The sequence below is a fragment of the Nerophis lumbriciformis genome, linkage group LG22, assembly GCF_033978685.3.
Source record: "Nerophis lumbriciformis linkage group LG22, RoL_Nlum_v2.1, whole genome shotgun sequence".
Taxonomy (NCBI): Eukaryota; Metazoa; Chordata; class Actinopteri; order Syngnathiformes; family Syngnathidae; genus Nerophis; species Nerophis lumbriciformis.
Window position 1 is genome coordinate 14,982,459 of NC_084569.2, and position 19,054 is coordinate 15,001,512.

Sequence of the window (19,054 nt, forward strand, 5' to 3'; positions counted from 1 at the left end):
ACACACTATCGTTTTTGGGGACAAAATTCCATGGCTTCTCTTGTTTGCTGGTATGACACTACAGGTCCTTGAATCCTAGAATATACTTTTCTTCTCAGGACTCTTCTGGTCTGAAGTGTTCCCCGGTGGTCCCTGTCAACCGCGGCCCAAAGGCCCAGAACGGTCTGCTGAGTCCCAGACTGGAACCTCTGAACAACAGCCAAACGTCGCTGTGCGAGATGCTGCAGGAGAAGGAGAAGAAGACGTGGGCCGGAGGAGCTATGGGCATGGATCACTCTGCCCTCATCCCTCTACGCTCTAAAAACTTCAGAGAGCGAAGCGATGCCCACTTTGTGGACGTCATTAAAGAGGACAGGTGAGGCTTAACAAGAGCAAACGACCGTTGGAAGAGGCTGTTGAATAAGTGCATGTTATTATCCTCAGAGTGCACATTTTAATGGAACGTTTTAAGATCATTTTCAGTGATTTCCTCTCTCTTTGTCAGCCTTATGAAGGACTATTTCTACAGACCGCCCATTAACAAGCTGTGCCTCACCTTCTTGGATAAGAGCCTGGAGTCCACCTACCAAATAAGCTTCCAGGAGGAGGTGTGTATGTACAAACCCCGTTTCCATATGAGTTGGGAAATTGTGTTATATGTAAATATAAACGGAATACAATGATTTGCAAATCATTTTCAACCCATAATCAGTTGAATATGCTACAAAGACAACATATTTGATGTTCAAACTTATAAACCTTTTTTTTTTTTGCAAATAATCATTAACTTTAGAATTTGATGCCAGCAACACGTGACAAAGAAGTTGGGAAAGGTGGCAATAAATACTGATAAAGTTGAGGAATGCTCATCAAACACTTATTTGGAACATCCCACAGGTGTGCAGGCTAATTGGAAACAGGTGGGTGCCATGATTGGGTATAAAAACAGCTTCCCAAAAAATGCTCAGTCTTTCACAAAGGATGGGGCGAGGTACACCGCTTTGTCCACAACTGCGTGAGCAAATAGTCAAACAGTTTAAGAACAACGTTTCTCAAAGTGCAATTGCAAGAAATTTAGGGATTTCAACATCTACGGTCCATAATATCATCAAAAGGTTCAGAGAATCTGGAGAAATCACTCCACGTAAGCGGCATGGCCGTAAACCAACATTGAATGACCGTGACCTTCGATCCCTCAGACGGCACTGTATCAAAAACTGACATCAATCTCTAAAGGATATCACCACATGGGCTCAGGAACACTTCAGAAAACCACTGTCACTAAATACAGTTCGTCGCTACATCTGTAAATGCAAGTTAAAGCTCTACTATGCAAAGCGAAAGCCATTTATCAACAACATCCAGAAACACCGCTGGCTTCTCTGGGCCCGAGATCTTCTAAGATGGACTGATGCAAAGTGGAAAAGTGTTCTGTGGTCTGACGAGTCCACATCTCAAATTGTTTTTGGAAATATTCGACATCGTGTCATCCGGACCAAAGGGGAAGCGAACCATCCAGGCTGTTATCGACGCAAAGTTGAAAAGCCAGCATGTGTGATGGTATGTATGGGGGTGCATTAGTGCCCAAGGCATGGGTAACTTACACATCTGTGAAGGCACCATTAATGCTGAAAGGTACATACAGGTTTTGGAACAACATATGCTGCCATCTAAGCGCCGTCTTTTTCATGGACGCCCCTGCTTATTTCAGCTAGACAATGCCAAGCCACATTCAGCACGTGTTAAAACAGCGTGGCTTCGTAAAAAAAGAGTGCGGGTACTTTCCTGGCCCGCCCGCAGTCCAGACCTGTCTCCCATCGAAAATGTGTGGCGCATTATGAAGCGTAAAATACGACAGCGGAGACCCCGGACTGTTGAACGACTGAAGCTCTACATAAAACAAGAATGGGAAAGAATTCCACTTTCAAAGCTTCAACAATTAGTTTCCTCAGTTCCCAATTGTTTATTGAATGTTGTTAAAAGAAAAGGTGATGTAACACAGTGGTGAACATGTCCTTTCCCAACTACTTTGGCACGTGTTGCAGCCATGAAATTCTAAGTTAATTATTATGTGCAAAAAAAAAAAAAAAAGTTTATGAGTTTGAACATCAAATATCTTGTCTTTGTAGTGCATTCAATTGAATATGGGTTGAAAAGGATTTGCAAATCATTGTATTCCATTTCTATTTACATCCAACACAATTTCCCAACTCATATGGAAACGGGGTTTGTATTAGGGTTGTACGGTATTAAGTATCAATGATTGTCACAGACACACTAGGTGTGGCGAAATTATTCTCTGCATTTGACCCATCACTCTTGATCACCCCCTGGGAGTTGAGGGGAGCAGTGAGCAGCAGCGGTGGCCGCGCCCGAGAATAATTTTTGGTGATTTAACCCCCAATTTCAACCCTTGATGCTGAGTGCCAAGCCGGGAGGTAATAGGTCCCATTTTTTTATAGTCTTTGGTATGACTCGACCGGGGTTTGACAACCTACCGATCTCAGGGCGGACACTCTAACCACTAGGCCACTGGGTATACCGGTATTGGTATAGTACCGCGATACCAATGAATCATATTCAGTACTATACCGCCTCTAAAAAGTACCGGTTCCCCACCTCCCCGCCCCTCCGTCGTCGTCACGTTATGACATTGCTGGTTTACGAGCAGACGAGCATGTTCGGCAGCGCACAATCACGGAGTACTTACAAGCAGACACAGTGTGTAGACAGAAAAGGGAGAACGGACACATTTTGGCTTAAAAACTAACGGTAAAGGTGAAGTTATAACACTGAAACGCCCTCAGGAAGAGGTGCTCTAAGACATGGCTAGCTAGCTAGGGGTCAAAGTCTAGCCACAGTCGGCAGTGTTTTAGCTACTTCTAAATCACTAATCCTCGTCTCCATGGCGACAAATAAAGTAAGTACGGTATTTTACAAGTATCATCCCTGCAGGACGAGGAATAGCTAAACATGCTTCACGACACACCGTAGCTCACCGGCATCAAAATGTAAACAAATGCCTTTGGTGGATCTACACCTGACATCTATTGTAATGATACCAAGTACAGAAGCGTATCTAGTTGATACTACTATGATTACATCGATATTTTTTAGCATCACAAAATATTTCTTTGGTTTTTTTTGTGTTTTTTTAATTATGTTTATGAACTCAGTAATTATGTCCCTGGACACATGAGGACTTTGAATATGACCAATGTATGATCCTGTAACTACGTGGTATTGGAACGATACCTAAATCTGTGGTATCAACCAAAAACTAATGTAAAGTATCCAAACAACAGAAGAATAAGTGATTATTACATTTTAACAGAAGTGTAGATAGAACATGTTAAAAGAGAAAGTAAGCAGATATTAAAAGTAAATGAACAAGTAGACTAATCATTCATTTTCTACCACTTGTCCTTAATAATTTTGACAAAATAATACAATGATAAATGACACAATATGTTACTGCATATGTCAGCAGCTAAATTAGGAGCCTTTGTTTGTTTACTTACTACTAAAAGACAAGTTGTCTTGTATGTTCACTATTTTATTTAAGGACAACATTGTTCTTCGATTGCAATAAGAAACATATTTTTATGTACCCTAAGACTTTTTGTTAAAATAAAGCCATTTTTTGTGATCCCCTTTATTTAGAAAAGTATCGAAAAGTACCGAAAAGTAACTAAATATATTTTGTAGGGGTTCGAATCGCGATTCTCACGATTCAGTATCGATTCTCATTTTTCAAAAATCGATTTTTATTTTTATTTTAAAGTTGTTGTTTTAAAAAAAAAAATGTTATTAACCAATCCAACAAAACAATACACAGCAATACCATAACAATGCAATCCAATTTCAAAACCAAACCCGATCCAGCAACACTCAGAACTGCAATAAACAGAGCAATTGAGAGGAGACACAAACACGACACAGAACAATCCAAAAGTAGTGAAACTAAAATGAATATTATCCACAACAGTATCAATATTAGTTTTAATTTCAACATAGCAGTGATTAAAAATCCCTCATTGACATTATCATTAGACATTTATAAAAAAAAATAAAATGAACAATAGTGTCACAGTGGCTTACACTTGCATCGCATCTCATAAGCTTGACAACACACTGTGTCCAATATTTTCACAGAGATAAAATAAGTCCGATTTTTGGTTAATTTAATAGTTAAAACAAATTTACATTATTGCAATCAGTTGATAAAACATTGTCCTTTACAATTATAAAAGCTTTTTACAAAAATCTACTACTCTGCTTGCATGTCAGCAGACTGGGCTAGATCCTGCTGAAATCCTATGTATTGAATGAATCGAGAATCGTTTGGAATCGGAAAAATATCGTTTATGAATCGAAAATCGCGTTGAATCGAAAGAATCGATTTATAATCGAATCTTGACCCCAAGAGTCGATATTGAATCGAATCGTGGGACACCCAAAGATTCGCAGCCCTAATGTTTTGGTACCGGTACCAAAATATTGGTATCGGGACAACACTAGTATGTATCTGCACATATAAGCGTAAAATGTATGTTAAATGTGTTCCAGGACTGAATAATCTGACGGTTGTCATAGAAACATATGTGTTCTATTACCTAATTTTACCCCTGTATGTTTTTTTGTTTTTGTGCCTTTGTGTCTGATAGTGTGTGTCCTTTAACACCAAGACTGCAGCACAGTGATATATCCCTGCAGGACTTAAGGCGCACAGTCTTTATGAGGTTGTAGTGCCCTCTGCTGGTGGAACATCAGAAAGGCGGTTTAATACATATGTTGCCTCATTTTATTTTGTATTCTGCTCCTGTTCTTCATCTAGGTAGAGGCCAAAGCAGCAGTGCAGACGTTTGCCAGCCCGATGTTCAGTTCCTTCCTGGACATGCTGCTGTGTTCTTCAGTGTTTCTGGCTTTGTCACTGGCCTGTTTTCTTCGCCCCATCGTTGCCCAGTTTAGTCCACCCGCACCAGCTCTCATTCTGACCGCTGTGGCCGCCTTGCTGGAGGCTCTGGCTCTTTTTTTTGCAATACGGTGAGGAAATATTACTTACTTATTGACACCTGGGTTCTGTTCCAGGTTTTTTCCCTCGAGGGAGTTATTTTTTCTCGCCTCCGTCGACAAATGCTTGCTCATGTTGGGTTCAGTTGGTTCTCTTTAATGTATGAGTAGCGTGGTTCTATATCTGCCTTGTGCGTAAAGTGCTTTGAGATAACATACACTATATTGCCCAAAGTATTTGGCCACCTGCCTTGACTCACATATGAACTTGAAGCATACTTGCCAACCCTCCCGAATTTTCCGGGAGACTCCCGAAATTCAGCGCCTCTCCCGAAAACCTCCCGGGACAAATATTCTCCCGATTTTCAGCCGGAGCTGGAGGCCACGCCCCCTACAGCTCCATGCGGGCCTGAGTGAGGACAGCCTTTTTTTTATGACAGGAGGACAACAGGGTGACAAGAACTAAATCATCCAGACGAGAGATAAATTGTATTATTATGTTTATCTTACCTAAAAATAAATATATTTATTAATTACAAAAAAAACTAAATACATTTTTACTATATTTTGCTAAAAACATCAAAATTAATTGTGTTTTTATTTGTATTTTTTCTGACTCCTTATTACATCCAGCCATAGAATTATACATTAAAATAAACATATATGAAATAATTAATTTTAAATTATCATAATAATTCATTTAAAATGACCATATTTAATTATTAAAATAATTGCTTGTTTATCAACAACTTTAGCATTTTATTCATTACATTTTGAAGCTCTCAGAAGCCAAGTTATGTTATATCCTTAAGATTTATTTATGCAAGTTTGAAGTATCAATTATCTAAACACAGTTTTGTTTGCATATTTTCAGGATGTAGAGATATATATATATATATATATATATATATATATATATATATATGTATATATATATATATATATATGTATGTATGTATGTATGTATGTATGTATGTATATATATATATATATATATATATATATATATATATATATATTAAATATATGTACTGTATGTATGTGCATATATATATATATATATATATATATATATATATATATATATATATATATATATACTGTATATGAAATACTTGACTTGGTGAATTCTAGCTGTCAATATACACCTCCCCTCTTAACCACAACCACGCCCCAGTCCCACCCACGACCACGTCCCCACCCCCACCTCCCGAAATCAGAGGTCTCAAGGTTGGCAAGTATGACTTGAAGTGCCATCCCATTCCTATCCCAAAGGGTTCAATATGATGTGGCTCCACCTTTTGCAGCTATTACAGCTTCAACTCTTCTGGGAAGGCTGTCCACAAGATTGCGGAGTGTGTTTTTGGAATTGTCCACCATTCTTCCAAAAGCGCTTTTTTATTTTTATTTTTATTTTTATTTATTTATTTATTTTTACTCGGGACTACCCGTGGGCCGGATTTTGGGTACCCCTCTTCTAGATAATAAATATTGTGTGAAAATAGAAGGTTGTACAAACAATAACAGTAGTTTTCTGAAGTAATTAAATAGTAATATACAACATTTATATTGGAAAGCAGACTTCCACGGGATCACATTCCAGCTGCTTCTCCGTCAAACACATCATCAGCAGCTTCTCCATATTTTGTAGGGTAAAAATCAGCCGTTTAGATATTATTTTAACATTCTTGGCAGGCATTATACTCATTCTGCTTCAATGTGGTGCAGAATAGCCGTGATGTGCTTAAATTGTTTTGCCAAGTTGGCTACACGCTCGGTCATGTTTTTGATGATTTCTTTCCATATTCTGAACAAGTTTTATAATTACAGTCAAGAATGATCCCTAATTATTTTGTTTCCTTAACAGTTTTGGTAATTTTCCCTTTTACCAGTACGCCTGAGTGCACCATTTTAGATTGCGTTTTTTTAAAACACATGGCGACCATTCAATATGATTTGATTGAGCCACTCTGTTCGTAGCCCTGGATAGTTTGCTTGCCACTTTCTCTGCAGGTTTTCTATGGGTTAACAAGTACTTTGTCATCAGCACACATTAACATCACAAAAGGGGAGATCATTAATTTATGTATAATATAAAATAAAAGGGGTCTAAGGACTGAGCCTTGCGGTACACCCACGCTACACCTTAAATTTATTAAATAGTAACTCAACTATTTATGTGTCTTTGATAGAAGTTTGAAGTTACTTAACTTGGCAATTTATTTGCAGTATTGGCGTTGTGGAGAGGATGTGTGAACATGACATTGTGTACTATGTAATTAAATAGTCTAATACAGGGGTGTCAAACTCATTTTAGATCGGGGGCCACATGGAGAAAAATATCCTCCCAAGTGGGCCGGACTGGTAAAATCACGGCACGATAACGTAAAAATAAAGACAACTTCAGATTGTTTTCTTTGTTTACAAATAGAACAAGCACATTGTTTTTTTTTTACAATTACATATTGCGGCTAATAGTATTCTATCTTTATTTGTCGTTATTTATATTTTCTGAATAAATGATATGATAATGTTTTCTTCAGTCAACTCATTGGTGTTAATTTTCAAAAAAGATAAAAAAATTATATCAAAATCAAATTACAGTATGTTATTTATGTAGTTTGATCATTTTCCTCAACTGGTGCACTAACATCATGTGGTTTATTTTGTACATATGTAGGATCATCTACAAAGATACAAAGAATTGCTATTGCGACATCCAGTGGACACATTTAGAACAGCAGTTTCTTTCATTCAAAAACTTCAGGTTAATTTTTATACTTAGCAAACTCATCCTGGGGGCCGGATAAAACATGTCCGCGGGCATGATCCGGCCCTCGGGCCGTACGTTTGACACCCCTGGTCTACTAAAAGGACTAAAAACATGGCAAAAAAATGTTTTTCCATATGTTAAAGACAAATCTTTGTGTTTTTTGTTCACTATTAGTATTAAAATGTAATATGTTTGTCATTACATTTTTGCTTGTCCATAAAGAAACCAAACAAATTATGCAACAAGAGAAGTATCCCACACTTCTCTTTTGTAAACTAAATTTGTACAGCAAATACAGGTATCTAGGCCAAAAATATTATTTGCCCATGTGGCTGTACGAGATAGGTTGTATATAATAATAATAATATTATTAATTGGAAAAAAACTAATAAAATACATTTAAAAAATGAAAAGAGACTTAACTTGTTAAAGAGAACAGAGTGGTTAACAGTGACAAATACCTAACTCAAATCCAAAAACATCGCCCCCACTGTCACTTATCAAGTTTTTACTTTATGGCCTTGGAAATTAAAAATAGGAGCAGGCTGTTTTTGTGCAATAGTTTGCATACAATGTTTAAAAAAAATAAGTTCTAGTCAAAATGGAGCTTGATTTGCTCATCTACAACTGTTTCAAGTAGTTTGGAAATGTCTTTAGTTGGTCAAGTCTTGACTATTGCTAGATTAAAAATTGAGTAAAAGGTGTTACTAAATTATTTTCATACTTTTTTGAAAGAAATGTTCAGTTTTCCTTTGACATAAGTCAAACTCAAGTTTCAAAAATATATTTTTTTTGTTTTTTTTATCAACCTGTCTTCAGGTCTGACTTTTAATAAACTTTTACTTGTCAGTGATGTAGGACCTGAGTTAGTGTCTCAATGTCTCAATGAACTCGCGGCGTGGCTCAGTTGGTAGAGCGGCCGTGCAAGCAACTTGAGGGTTCCTGGTTTGATACCCGACTTCTGCCATCCTAGTCACGTCCGTTGTGTCCTTGAGCAAGACCCTTAACCCTTGCTCCTGATGGGTTGTGGCTAGGGCCTTGCATGGCAGTTCCCACCATCAGTGTGTAAATCTGGGTGTGAATGGATGAATGTGGAAATAGTGTCAAAGTGTCAAAAAAAAAAAATTCAGTCTAAGCCTGGGCCCCTAAGCTGGCAGCGCTTCTGGGTGTTGTTGATAAATGGCTTTCGCTTTGCATAGTAGAGTTTTAACTTGCACTTACAGATGTAGCGACGAACTGTAGTTACTGACAGTGGTTTTCTGAAGTCTTCCTGAGCCCATGTGGTGATGTCCTTTACACACTGATGTCGCTTTTTGATGCGGTGTCGCCTGAGGGATAGAAGGTCCTTAATATCATTGCTTACGTGCAGTAATTTCTCCAGATTCTCTGAACCTTTTGGTGATATTACAGACCGTAGATGGTGAAATCGCTAAATTCCTTGCAATAGCTCGTTGAGAAATGTTGTTCTTAAACTGTTTGACAATTTGCTCACGCATTTGTTCACAAAGTGGTGACCCTCGCCCCATCCTTGTTTGTGAATGACTGAGCATTTCATGGAAGCTGCTTTTATACCCAACCATGGCACCCACCTGTTCCCAATGAAGCCTGTTCACCTGTGGGATGTTCCAAATAAGTGTTTGATGAGCATTCCTCAACTTTATCAGTCTTTTTTGCCACTCGTGGCAGCTTTTTTTGACGGCATCAAATTCCAAATGAGCTAATATTTGCCAAAAAAAACAAAGTCTTCCAGTTTGAACGTTAAGTATCTTGTCTTTGCAGTCTATTCAATTGACTATAAGTTGAAAAGAATTTGCAAATCATTGTATTCTGTTTTTATTTACGATTTACACGTGCCAACTTCACTGGTTTTGGGGTTTGTCGTAAAGCGCTAATGGTTAATCCCTACCTAAAACCCTGAATCCTGCTCTTCTCCAACTCAGTATGGCGTTCTACTTGGACAGTGCTCTGAACTGCACACGGACTCTGATGAAAGCGGTCTCGGGCTGGATACCACGTCACCTAATAGGTGCCGTCATGGTGTCCCTGCCTGCTCTAACCGTCTTCTCTCATATCACCTGTGATATGCATCACTCCATTCAGGTTGGTTATTAGATTTTTTTGCTCCACTTGGTCTGTTTGTGTTCAATCTCCAGAATAATCATTATTGAAGTGTTTTCCCGCAGTTCACCATGTTCATCTGCTGCGCTGTCATCATAGCCATCATTCAGTTCTGTAACTCCTGCCAGCTCAGCCACTGGATGCGTTCGAGTTTCGCAACTTTAGTAGGACTGGCGCTTCTTTCACTGCTCTTCACGCCTCTCTGCAGGTAGGACAAAATTGGCAGACAAAGAAAACAGTGGAATTGCCGTAGATTTTGAACATATTTCTGTTGATATTCATAGTACTCAATGTAGACTCAGATAAGATCCAATACCACACTGCAAAAAGTCAGTGTTCAAAAACAAGAAGAAAAAAAATACAAAAATTAGGGGTATTTTATTTGAACTAAGCAAAATTATATGCCAATAGAACAAGAAAATTTGTCTTGTCAAGACTTTCCAAAACAAATAAAATTAACTAACCTCAATAAATCCCAAAATACCTTCAAATAAGTATATTCTCACTAATAAGTGCATTTTTCTTGGTAGAAAAAAAAGAGACCTTTTTGCTCTATACGTTGAAAAATATTCTTAAATTAAGTAAATGCTAGTGTTATTATCTTGACATAATGATATGCGCTCGGCATCATGATTTTTTTTTCATGCTTGAAGTAAGAAATTATTACTTTAAAAAAGGAGTTTTATACTTGTGAGTGTTAATGACACAGCTTTGCATTAGTTGATATTCTAGTTTCAAGCATGTTTTACTCAATATAGGTCATAAAATCTCAGCAACAAGCTGTAATATCTTACTGAGATCATTTAAGACCAAAGCCCTTAAAACAAGTAAAACACTCTCACATAAAATCTGCTTAGTGAGAAGAATTATCTTATCAGACAGAAAATATGCAAATATCACCCTTATTTGAGATATTTAATCTTACTTAGATTTCAGGTTTTGCAGTGCAGAGCTGATGTAACTCGTATACGGTATCATTAAAGCCTGGGGGATGCCTGGTGGGATATACTGGAGTCATCTACAAGCGTGTAGTCTTAATTTAACAAACTATTAGTAAGGTCTCGCCTTGTACTATGCATTGCACTTGCATTGCAGGCCACATTCACCATAATTAACAAAACATTTATATTTAGATTGTAGAGTTCTACCATTATTGTGTTTTATTTATTCTGGTTTTGCTGCAAATCGGTTTTCCTGGTAGGTTTTATTTGCCCTGCTATTACCATAATTACAGTATTATTTAGAATATAGTTATGTAATTGTGTTGTATTTACTTAAACCGCAACTGTGTGTGATTTAGTTTTTTAAATATTTGAGCTATTTTGATGTCTGGATTTTTAGCTAGTGTAGAATCTATTGTTGAATGTAGGTTTGCTGCACGGCACTTGACACTTTTTCAATGAATCAATCAATCAATCAATCAATCAATTAATCAAACTTTATTTATAAAGCGTTTTTCATACATAAAAGAAATGCAACGCAAAGTGCTTTATAAAGTTAAAAACAATGCCCCGATGACCCATATCCCCCATTATCACATACACACGCACGGACATAGATACCAAACACACACACACACACACACACACACACACACACACACACACACACACACACACACACACACACACACACACACACACACACACACACACACACACACACACACACACACACATATGCAACTATATGGACCAATGATTGCATGGCTGAGTACAGAGGAGACATGTGAGTAAACACTATCACAGGAGCCATCTGCACCAGTAGGTCATCAGATAATGGCCACCAGGATGTTGACACAAAAGCTCCCCCACAGCACGGCTGATAACCCCTGATGCAGATGGCTCATCTGAGGAATATTGGTAAATAAATATAATAAAACTTGTAAAATAGTAAGAACCATGAGTAGAAATGAAGACAATAAAATACAAGTAAGACATATGAAGATTAATAGAAATACAAATAATAATTAAAAAAATACAATAAATAAGATTAAAATAAAATGAATATACAGTAAATAAATAAATAGAACTAAATAAAATCTTGCATAAATAATACGATAAAAAGTAAAATACAAATTACATCAGTAAAATAATTAATATCATGTAAAAGCCAAATCAAAAAGGTGGGTCTTAAGCCTTTTTTTTCTTCTTTTTTTTAAATCGTGTGACAATAAAAGTTTATCTTAAGTGGACATTACATTAATTGAGAAGCAAGCATGTGATTATTGGAGAGAAGCTGGTATTTTGGATATCTGAAAACTCAACTTAATTTTTCAACTTGAATCATTCATGGAAAAGTGGAAAAGTAAGTGCTCTCCTCGACCACAAGGTCATTTATTAACAAGCACACTGGATTCTTGATTTACGAACCTCTCATTGGAAAAACTTTTCGATTTACAAACCACAGACTGAATAATAAAGAAAGCAATGGACAAGCGATGTGTGTTTTGAAACATTCAGGACGTATCCACAGCGTTGTCGACAGAATAGGAAGTTGATCCATAACCCATTGTTGTGTTTGTTTGAGATACAGTACTCTATGACGTTTTATGTTGTGTCCAAAGGGTACAAACTTTTACTAAAATATGGAATGTTGTAGGGGCTGGAACCCATTATTCAGATGTCCCAATTAAATTTTTTTGCCTCTGAGCCAGATTAGATTTTTTTGCCTCAGATACGAATTGATTTCGAGTCCCGTTCCGAGACTTTGGCAATAGATTACAAAACTGAAAATGTTTTCTAGCAAGTAACTAAATTAAACGTAATAAAAATGTTATTGTGCGCTTTGAGTGTCTAGTGTTTAGAAAAGCGCTCTAAAATTCTAATCCATTATTATTATTATTAAAGCATTTGAATTTGCTAATATTGCAGTAAATCAGATGACGTATTAAATGTCTTACATGCAATAAATTTTAACAAAATAAAGTGGCTCGTGCACAATAACTAAACAAAGGCAAAAACTACGAATGGCTCCCATTTCAATCATTTGGGTATTGCCCTTATAGCTTTCCTGTATCCAGAGACTTAATCTCTGACTTTGTAAACAATAACAACAACCACCCAAAAAGATATGTTGTAATAATGACAAGAAAAAGAAAAATATCTATGTAATCACTTTAGTATTGTTTATATCCTGATACTATACTAGGTATCGATAGTATCGACATCTGGATTGATCAGCCATACTCTACACCAGTTGTCTCAAAGCCAGATTTGGCCCGCGACATCATTTTATGTGGCCCGCCTGGAAATGTTATGTATCAATAAAATACTTAATATTTTCTCACTAAATGTAATAGATTTTTTTCATTTTGACAGAAAAAATATATGTACTGCTTGAAATTGCATTCCTTTTAAACTTTAATAGTATCCAATATTGCAACAAATATTACAGTATATTATCATACTTTCCAAACATATTTTTGTCTGAATAAAAATACTTAACTTTAAAGCAACCTAGCCATTAAATTGATAAAAATTACAATATATTTTACGTATTTTACAGCATATTACTGTAAATAGAAAAAAACTACTACTGTTTTTGGCGTAAAAATTCTGTTGACTGAGCTGACAGTTTTGTTACTTTAAAATCTACGGTTGTTGTTTTTAACGGTGTATTACTGTAAATGGAAAGATGGTACATTTGTTTTTACGGTACAAAACCTGGCAGCTAAGTTGCCAGAATAAAAAAAGAACATTCACAATATAATGTTGTAAAAACCAATGTAAATTTAACACAAAAATCCTGGCAACTAAGCAGCCAGCTTTTCCTATAACACCCCCCCCCCCCCTCCTCCCCCCACCCATAAAAAACAGTAGTACTGTTTTTCCATTTACCGTAAATAGTTGTAAAAACTAAACAAAATCCCACTATATTTTCCAGTAAAATTTTGTAAATGTAAAGTTTTTACCGTAAAATCGACAGTCTACTTCAAACAATTTATAGAATTAATAATGAACTTCAGAGGCAAATTCATACATTATTCGCTGTTACAAGCGGCCTTCTGATGGCAGCCATAACTGCCATGTGGCCCTCAATGAAAAAGAGTTTGACACCCCTGTTCTACAATGAAGCTTTAGTGATTAGCTTCTTGTGTTGTTCCCCAGTGATAAGTGATACACTGCAAAAACTGAAATCTTAGTAAGATTAAATATCTCAAATAAGGATAATATTTGCTTATTTTCTGTCTGATAAGATCATTTTTCTCACTAAGCAGATTTCATGTTAGAGTGTTTTACTTGTTTTAAGGGTTTTGGTCCTAAATGATCTCAGTAAGATATTACAGCTTGTTGCTGAGATTTGATGACCTATATTGAGTAAAACATGCTTGAAACTAGAATATCAACTGATGCAAAGCTGTGTCATCAACACTCACAAGTATAAAACTACTTTTTTAAAGTAATCATTTCTTACTTCAAGCATGAAAAAAAAATCATGATGCCGAGTGCATATCATTATGTCAAGATAATGGCACTAGCATTTACTTAATTTAAGAATATTTTTCAACATTTTGAGCAAAAAGGTCTCTTTTTTTTCTACCAAGAAAAGTGCACTTGTTATTAGTGAGAATATAATTATTTTAAGGTATTTTTGGGTTCATTGAGGTTTAGCTAATTTTACTTGTTTTGGAAAGTCTTGACAAGCCGAATTTTCTTGTTCTATTGGCAGATAATTTTGCTTAGTTCAAATAAAATACCCCTAATTTTTGTATTTTTTTTTCTTTTTTTTTTAACACTGATTTTTTGCAGTGTACTTGTAATACTTTCCATCATTGTGGAGCCAATTCGTGTCTTAGAAGCGGCTGTAGACAGACAAGGCGCTCGTTACAGCTTGCTCTCAAATTCGAGCCGGTGTTTTGGCAAAACACGCACCCTTCTGAAATTGTATCAACTCCTGCATGTGTGTACCAGGGAATGAAAATGTACCATATTTTTCGGACTATAAGTCGCTCCGGAGTATAAGTCGCACCGGCCGAAAATGCATAATAAAGAAGGAAAAAAACATATATAAGTCGCACTGGAGTATAAGTCGCATTTTTTGGGGAAATTTATTTGAAAAACCCAACACCAAGAATAGACATTTGAAAGGCAATTTAAAATAAATAAAGAATAGTGAATAGTGAACAACAGGCTGAATAAGTGTACGTTATATGAGGCATAAATAACCAACTGAGAACGTGCCTGGTATGTTAACGTAACATATTATGGTAAGAGTCATTCAAATAACTATAACATATAGAACATGCTATACGTTTACCAAACAATCTGTCACTCCTAATCGCTAAATCCCATGAAATCTTATACGTCTAGTCTCTTACGTGAATGAGCAAAATAATATTTGATATTATACGGTAATGTGTTAATAATTTCACACATAAGTCGCTCCTGAGTATAAGTCGCACCCCCGGCCAAACTATGAAAAAAACTGTGACTTATAGTCCGAAAAAATACAGTAATTGTCTCTCCCTGAGCGTACATCCCTTTTGAATGGATTTTTTACATAGCTGCGGTAAAGATTGCTAATCTATTAAAAAAAGCAATTATTAGTCCCCGATCCGAGCCCATGATCCTGATCGGGACATCTATAATTTACATTGTTTCTTGTGGAGAAATTTGCTTAAATATTTTAACTTTTTAATTATGAACCCCGTTCAAGAGCTAATGAAGTTGGTAAATCAAGGTTCTACTGCAGTGGTTCTTAACCTGGGTTCGATCGAACCCTAGGGGTTCGGTGAGTCAGGCTCAGGGGTTTGGCGGAGGTCAAAACACACCCGTGTAAATAAAAACTTCTCCCTATCGGCGTATTACGGATACGGCAACAGCAGAAGTCACACTGATTTGCAGGTGTGTAATTTGTTGTGAGTTTATGCACTGTGTTGGTTTTGTTCTTTGAACAAGGTGATGTTCATGCACAGTTCATTTTGTGCACCAGTAAAAAAACATGGTAAAACTTTAGTATGGGGAACATTTTCACCATTAAGTAGTTGCTTATTAACATGCAAATTAGTAACATATTGGCTCGTAACTAGTCATTATTAAGTACTTATTAATGCCTTATTCGGCATGGCCTTATTATAACCCTAACCCTCTAACCCTGGTCCTAACCCTCTAACCCTAACCCGAACCCTAACCCTAACCAAATAACTCTAAATTGAGTCTTTGTTGTATAGAAAATGTTCCCCTAGTGTCCAAAAAACTCTAAATTAAGTCTTTGTTACTTAGAATATGTTCCCCATACTAAAGTGTTACCAAAAACGTATAACTTTGTCTTGAATTTGAAAAAAAAACATTTTATTTTTCACTAAAGAAGGGTTCGGTGAATGCGCATATGAAACTGGTGGGGTTCAGTATCTCCAACAAGGTTAAGAACCACTGTTCTACTGTATACGCGCAACTGAAAAACAACAGAACCAATAATAGCAGTAGGGAGCAAACTGTTCATTCAGCATTAATACCGTTGATGGGTTCACTGTAGAACGACAGAACAAATGTAACACGCATGAGTTTCACACCAACACTCTCCTATCAGGTCAGACAACCAGAGCAACCACAGCAGCTCAGTCCTCATATCGGACAGCCAGACTGAGCCGCACCCCAAAGACCTGCTGGCCCCCGAGGCCTGCGTGGCCTTCTTCCTGCTCCTTCTCCTCGTCTGGTTCCTCAACCGGGAATTTGAGGTGAGTTACCGCCTCCATTACCGCGGCAACGTAGAGGCCGACCAACACCGCATCAAGATCCAGAACATGCGGGACCAGGCCGACTGGCTGCTCCGCAACATCATCCCCATCCACGTGGCCGAGCAGCTGAAGGTCACCCAGAGCTACTCCAAGAACCACGACAACGTGGGCGTCATATTCGCCAGCATCGTGAACTTCAGCGAGTTTTATGAAGAAAGCTACGAGGGAGGCAAGGAGTGCTATCGGGTCCTCAACGAGCTCATCGGCGACTTCGACGAGCTGCTGCGGAAGCCCGTCTTCGGCAATATTGAAAAGATCAAGACCATCGGCGCCACGTACATGGCGGCGGCGGGGCTGAACGCCCAACAGTGCGCGGACGCCACCCACCCTCACGCCCACCTCCGCGCCCTCTTCGAGTTCGCCCTGGAGATGATGCGCGTGGTGGACGACTTCAACAAGAACATGCTGGGCTTCGGCTTCAAGCTGCGCATCGGATTCAACCACGGCCCGCTCACCGCCGGCGTGATCGGAACCACGAAGCTCCTGTACGACATCTGGGGCGACACGGTCAACATCGCCAGCCGCATGGACACGACCGGCGTGGAGTGCCGCGTCCAGGTGAGCGAGGAGAGTTACTGCGTCCTCAACGGCATGGATTACGAGTTCGACTACCGCGGCACTGTTAACGTGAAAGGCAAAGGTCAGATGAAGACGTTTCTCTACCCCAAATGTGGCGACAATGGTCCCGTGCCTCAGTACCAGCTCTCGGTCTCGCCGGAGATACGAGCGCAGGTCGACGGCAGCATCGGGCGCTCGCCCACCGATGAAATCGCCAGCATGGTTCCCGCAAGCGGCGCGGCTGCAAGCAGCACCATGGTCCCCAGCGCCAGTGCTGGCTCCTCTATCAGGGCGGGGCTTCAGCGTCTCCCCTCCACGCGGACGTGTCCCGCCAGGCGATCCGTGTCGCACAGCGGCCTCACGTCCATACACGCCGCCAACCCGGAGGGGCCGCCCCGCTTCACCAATAAGAACCAGCTTGCCGTCTCATCGGCGGCGAAGCCTCCCCAAAATGTGACGAGCAGCATCCAAGAAGGACAGAGTGAAGATGGTCCTAAGTGACTTTAAAGGGGCAGCACGGTGGAACGGGGGTTAGTGCATGTGCCTCACAATACGAAGGTCCTGAGTTCAATCCCATGCTCTCCCCGTGACTGCGTGGGTTCCCTCCGGGTACTCCGGCTTCCTCCCACCTCCAAAGACATGCACCTGGGAATAGGTTGATTGGCAACACTAAATTGGCCCTAGTGTGTGAATGTTGTCTGTCTGTCTGTATTGGCCCTGCGATGAAGTGGCGACTTGTCCAGGGTGTACCCCGCCCTCCGCCCGAATGCAGCTGAGACAGGCTCCAGCACCCCCCGCCACCCTGAAATGGACAAGCGGTAGAAAATGGATGGAAATGGATGGGCGACTTTAAAGATTTTTATCATACAAGCTTTCTAGTACTGTGCAAAAGGCCAGATAGACCACAAAAAAGGCAGAAGAAAGAGAGCGACCCCATCGTCTCCCGCTGACCTACTTGATTATCTCTACCTTTAATCATTCTTTAGAAGTGCCTTTAGAGTAGAACACCGTCTAGACTCCTGCCTTTTCCGAAACACTTAAAAAGGGAACTGCTTTTTGTGGGCTTTACATTTTTTTTTCCACCACTTTGCTTACCTTTGCCTTTCTGTGAACAAACAGACCTGTCGTTGCTGGAAGCGCTACATCGCCACGGTTCTCGTGTAAGTACAATCTGCACTTAAATTCAGCTTGTTGATGGAGAAAAGCGCCAAAGCCGTTTGTAAAAGCGACGCGGAGCTGCATGCTTAATGATGTGTGATTGCATGTGTACATACACGGCGTGGGGGTATTTGTGTCCGTCTTAAACAATACCAGCAGTAATGGGAAGCAATGTCAAGTAGTCAATTAACATGAAAAGAGACTGGATTGTGTTTTTAGTCAAATTGGAACTGAGAAAGCTACTCTCAGCTAACTTTAGCATGCTTGAAACAGCACTATCCTAACTGTTTGTCGTCTGTGTAATCTATTTGATCAGGAACTTGAAACTACGTTTGGAGTCGCACCATTTAGATCAGTGTTTTTCAACCACTGTGTCACGGCAGACGTGAGATACAGTCTGGTGTGCCGTGGGAGATTATGTAATTTCACCTAATTGGGTTAAAAATATTTTTTGCAAACCAGTACCGTATTTTTCGGAGTATAAGTCGCTCCGGAGTATAAGTCGCACCGGCCGAAAATGCATAATATAGAAGGAAAAAACATATATAAGTAGCATTTTTGGTGGAAATGTATTTGATAAAAGCCAACACCAAGAATAGACATTTGAAAGGCAATTTAAAATAAATAAAGAATAGTGAACAACAGGCTGAATAAGTGTAGGTTATATGAGGCATAAATAACCAACTGAGAACGTGCCTGGTATGTTAACGTAACAT

At 38.7% G+C, this 19,054-nt stretch overlaps 1 protein-coding gene across 1 annotated transcript in view; it reads left to right on the top strand.

Moving 5' to 3' along the window:
* The window catches only part of LOC133615528 (adenylate cyclase type 9-like), a 117,215-nt gene extending 98,389 nt beyond the window's left edge, over positions 1-18,826 (top strand). Inside the window, exons 4-9 of the mRNA XM_061974172.2 lie at positions 99-355; positions 485-587; positions 4,817-5,025; positions 9,706-9,865; positions 9,949-10,091; positions 16,415-18,826. Of these exons, the coding sequence (XP_061830156.1) occupies positions 99-355; positions 485-587; positions 4,817-5,025; positions 9,706-9,865; positions 9,949-10,091; positions 16,415-17,681 (2,139 nt within the window). The 3' untranslated portion in view covers positions 17,682-18,826. The remainder of the gene's footprint in view (positions 1-98; positions 356-484; positions 588-4,816; positions 5,026-9,705; positions 9,866-9,948; positions 10,092-16,414) is intronic.
* Positions 18,827-19,054: the final 228 nt, after the last annotated feature.